This window comes from Myotis lucifugus, unplaced genomic scaffold, assembly GCF_000147115.1.
Source record: "Myotis lucifugus unplaced genomic scaffold, Myoluc2.0 scaffold_17, whole genome shotgun sequence".
NCBI lineage: Eukaryota > Metazoa > Chordata > Mammalia > Chiroptera > Vespertilionidae > Myotis > Myotis lucifugus.
The window spans coordinates 86772-91977 of NW_005871065.1; the positions used below are offsets into that span (position 1 = coordinate 86772).

At 39.4% G+C, this 5206-nt stretch overlaps 1 protein-coding gene across 1 annotated transcript in view; it reads right to left on the reverse strand.

The window, feature by feature from the left end:
• Positions 1-1718: 1718 nt before the first annotated feature.
• The window catches only part of EIF3E (eukaryotic translation initiation factor 3 subunit E), a 42525-nt gene continuing 39037 nt past the window's right edge, over positions 1719-5206 (reverse strand). Inside the window, exons 11-13 of the mRNA XM_006085206.3 lie at positions 3364-3466; positions 2931-3065; positions 1719-1897 (exon numbers count right to left, since the gene is read on the reverse strand). Of these exons, the coding sequence (XP_006085268.1) occupies positions 1859-1897; positions 2931-3065; positions 3364-3466 (277 nt within the window). The 3' untranslated portion in view covers positions 1719-1858. The remainder of the gene's footprint in view (positions 1898-2930; positions 3066-3363; positions 3467-5206) is intronic.

The window sequence follows — 5206 nt, forward strand, 5'->3', positions numbered from 1 at the left end:
AGGGCACATATCTAAGGTGCATGTTTGATCCCCAGTTGGGGCGCATACAGGGGGCAGCTGATTGATGCTTTTCTCTCACATTGATGTTTCTCTCTCTTTCTAAAATTAATAGGGACATATCCTCGGGTGAGGATTAAAAAAAAAGTTCAACTTATACTATTTAGTCTCTGTAGCTGCTTTGTGAATGACTAAGGAGCCACTTTAAGAAATTAAGAAACAGCAGCTTTATGTTTCAACAGGCACATGGTTATACAATGTGGTACATTAATACCAGGGAATACAACTTAGTAATACAAAGGAACAACTACTGATGTGTCTGACAGCTTGGATAGATTTCAAGGGCATTATGATGAGTAGAGAAAGCTAATCTCAAAGGTGACATTGTATAGTTCCATTTCTGTAATATTTTTTAATGACAAAATTATAGAGATGGATAACAAATTAGTGGTTGCCAGGGATTAGCATGTGTGGGAATGGTGGGGGGTACATGTGACTACAAAGAGGTAGCATGAAAGAAATCTTCAAAATGATAGTTTGAGCTATGCACACACATTGTACAAATGTCAGTATCCTGGTTGATGATATACTATCTGCACTAATAAAAGACAAAGATGCTAATTGACCATACCTTTGCTACACCCTAAGCCATGCCCACCAGCCAATCAGAGCGACTATATGCAAATTAACCCAACCAAGATGGTGAATGGCAGCCACAGAGCTGGAGCAAGCAGGAGGCTTGGTTGCCCGGGCAATGGAGGAAGCCAAGCTTCCCGCCTGCCCTGAGCCGGTTATGGCCTCCGCTCATGGCAACAAAGTTTCAATTATAGAAGCTAAATAAATCCCAGATACCTGCTTTCAGCCAGCCTCCACTGGGAGCTTTGGTGGCTGGGGGTTGTGGCCAGCCTGCAAACAGCCATCAGCCCCTCACCCAGGCTGGTCACACCCTCATGGGGTGAGGGTACCCGCTGGGGGGCTTAGCCAGCCTGAAAACGGCCCTCAGCCCCTCACCCAGACTGTCCAGGCACCCCAGCAGAACCCCCCACCCTGAAGGGGCTATGGCCAGCCTGCAAACGGCCCTCAGCCCCTCACCCAGGATGGCCAGGCACCCCAGTGGGGACCCCCACACTGAAGGGGCTGTGGCCAGCCTGCAAACAGCCATCAGCCCTTCACCCAGGCTGACCAGGCACTCCTATATAATAAAAGGGTAATATGCAAATTGACCCTAACAACAGAACAACTGGGAATGACTGGTCACTATGACACACACTGACTACCAGGGGGCAGATGCTCAATGCAGGAGCTGCTCCCTGGTGGTCAGTGCACTCCCACAGGGGGAGCTCTGCTCAGCCACAAGCCAGGTTGACGGCTGCCAGTACAGTGGTGGTGGTGGGAGCCTCTCCCGCCTCCTCAGCAGAGTTAAGGATGTCCGACTGCAGCTACCACCTGCGGGCCTAAGCCAGCAGGTGGTCATCCCCTGAGGGGTCCCAGACTGCGAGAGGGCACAGGCCAGGCTGAGGGACCCCCTCCCCCCGAGTGCACAAATTTTTGTGACCAGGCCTCTAGTAGTAACATAAATGGAAAATACTGGGGGAAACTAGGTTTAGGTTACAGGGGCTCTCTTTGTAATGTTTTTGCAACTTCCTGTGAATCTACAATTATTTCAAAATAAAACATTAAAAAAAACACATATACTTGTATACACAAGGAAGTTCACAAGATAATGAAACACAGCCAATTTTATTCAAATTCTCCAAAATTTATACTCAATATGTTGTTTCTGCAATGTATGTCACTCTTTATATAATGGACTTATTATCTTCACTTTATAGTTTTCTTGTTTTTTTTTCTTTACAGTTCTTCAATAGAAGCCAGAGTCTTGAGTTGCCCAGTTAGGAGCCTAAAATATAAAAAAAGAGAGGGTAAAAAAAAGTAATTTTTGAAAAAACTTAGAAAAAGTGACACTACCATTTCCTTTTAGCACTATTCCTGCCAAACCATTCTCTAAGATTTTAACAACCTCTGCAACTGTTAAATGTCAGATGTTCCACTTAGAACAAAATAAACATATCAAAATACCATCTGATATTTTTGACCAATTAATTATGAAGTATAACAATGACAATATCAACAATATTATACTAAAAATCAATACAAATTGATCCCAAATCATACAAAAAATCCGTTATATAAAAGATATTTTTCAGGCTCAGTTATTCTACACTTGGTTGGAATAGGCATTGACAATAATTTCCTAATTCATCCTTCTCTTTTAAGGACTGCTAAGGACACAAACCTGTTGCTAAAACTTCAACCAAATGAGGTCCTTGAATGTTCCAATGCTGCTTCCTTAAAACTTCCCATTCCCCATTTACACATAAACACAATGGCTAGAGAGTTAAAAGTGGTCTAGAATTCCAAAATTACAAAGCCATGCAAGTTGTTTTAATGTCTAATATGTAGGATCTCTATCAAAAAGGGGAATATATTTTCTGACAAAGTTAAATCTGATAAAATCAAATTTTAAAAGATTAACACTAACAGATATAAAATCACATTTTACAGAAGCGTTCCTTTAGATTAAAAAAAACAAAATAAATTTCAAGCACTTAAAAGAGGGCTATACACATAACTTGTCACCTTCCACTATCAAAATTATGTGTTGAAAACCCTGAGGAAATGAGTTCATGAAGTCACACAGTAAGAGTAAAAGGAAACTCTAATTTTTTTTACTTTCCCTAACAAATGCATGTAATACATCTAAGAAAAATTCTTTTTCATTTAGTAATTTAAACAAAATGTTCATACCCCCAATAAAAAGAAATGCAAAATCAGATACAACTGATATTACAATGTTCTCAAAGTAAGTCCATTTAACAATTATGTTACATTATTGCTAAATCCCATACAAACAGAAAATGTGTGGTTCTTACCTCTGACCTACTATTCTGATTAAGTTTCTTCTCAATATTCATGGCCAACATCTGGCTTCTAAATGAAAGGCTTTTGGTCTTTTCAATCACTTGCTGATAGGGTGAGACTGCATTGTTACCCATAACCACATGGCCCTAAAATAAGACAGAGGAAAATTGATCCTGTAATGTTAATGACCATTTCCCAGGTACATCATAAGCATGACCCGACAACATTAAATGACTGCTGCACATTTTTATGTACTAGAGAGATGACAATATTTACCCAATTAAAAAAATAGGAGGTTGCTGTTTCCTTCAAAGAACTATTATCATACATTAAAACACAACAAATTCTTAATAGAATAAAGTTTCCTAATGAATATTCAGGAAAAAGTATAAAGTAACCAGCAACTGCTATCTAGTTATATAGGACAGTTAGCTTAATACTCACTAATTTGGAATCAATCTTGGCATCCAGTCTTGCATTTCTAATCAAATTGACAATCCACCTTTCTGCTTCTTCTGGAGTCATGTTCAGCTTATCTGCCAACATACTAATGAAAAAGTAAAAAGGACATTAACTGAGTCTAAAAACTTAGTTTTAAGTACATAGTCTTTGACCCACATATGTTAATAAAATAAGCAAAGTAGAAATAACCTCATAACTTAAGGAAATACAAAAGCAGTTGGCAAATATTTTGTGAAAAGTCAAAACTAACCTCCTATAGGAAATTATATTAATGTAAGCTCCAATATGTTTATCACACATTTTCAAATTATTGCTTCCATACTTTGTTTTTATCTACAATTGAAAACGGGTCCAAGAATTATTCTAGAACAGCTTTTAAATTTCGGACACACACCATATCTAATAAGCTATTCAGCTATACTAAATTAAATCCCACCACAGTAATCTTTTTTGACATATGTTGCATATTTTATGGTAAACAGATTCATAACTTAGCCTACAAATCTACAGAGTTGTATATAAAGGGATAAAAACATTTTTAATATGCATTTTAATATAGAGATGACTATCATATGTGCCTACAACCATTTAGTGAAGAAACTTATCAACAGAGAAATGTTCCAAATCATAAATGGAAATAACTTTAATAGACAATAAACTCAAGACTATTCTATTCAGCATTTGAAATTTGTCAGCTGGAGAAAAAAGGAGGCCAGAGACAAATCCTTCCCTTTCCCTGCTATTAAAAAAAAAGGGGGGGGGGGACTGAATATCAAATAACTTTAAATTAGAGGCAGAGATAGGCAAGCATAAATTAGTGAATGTAGTAATTTGTCATAATTAGTATACAGTGAAAATAAGACTTAAAGATAAGCCATTTACAGATATAAGGGTTTACTGAAATTTTATTTCAAATTACTTCACAGATTTTGCATTATATAAATCATGTCCATGTCATCCTAATTACTCTGTATTTTTTTTCAAAACATCTACCATAGTTTATAACTTTATCTTTATTTAATATCTGTTTCTTTTTCTGGATTTTAAGTTCTGAGGATGTGCTCCCTGCTATCTTATCTTCTCAATGCCTGGCCAGAAGAGTTGCTTATTCACACTTGTAATATTTTCTTATTGAATAACTTAGTTATACTGTTGTTAATATATATGCCTAAGCCAGTGGTTCTCAACCTGTGGGTCACGACCCCTTTGGCAGTCGAATGACCCTTTCACAGGGGTCGCCTAAGACCATCCTGCATATCAGATATTTACATTACGATTCATAACAGTAGTAACATTACAGTTATGAAGTAGCAACGAAAATAATTTTATGGTTGGGTCACAACATGAGGAACTGTATTTAAAGGGCCAGACGGTTGGTTGAGAACCACTGGCCTAAGCGACTGAAAGACCAGTTGCTATAATGAGCACTGACCACCAGGGGGCAGACGCTCAATGCAGGAGCTGCCCCTGGTGGTCAGTACATTCCCACAGCCAACCTCCCGTGGTCCCCCCCCCCCCGACTGGCCAACCCCCCCCCCCCCCCCCATTGGCCCCAATTTCTGGCCCGGGCAAGGGACCCCCCCAGTGGAAAAAAAACTGGGCCCTCAGGATGGATATACCAGGTTTGGGTTATCTCCTTCCCCCCCCCCCCTTTCCCCCCGAAAATCCCCCGGTTATTCCATGGTTTCATGGCCGTGGGCCCTCCTCATGCATTGAGCATCTGCCCCCTGGGGGGCCGGGCCCCTCTATAAGGACCAAACGGAAGCCCGGCGCTTAAACTTTTTTTTACCAGATCCATCCGCCGAAAAAATATTAAATTTTTTTT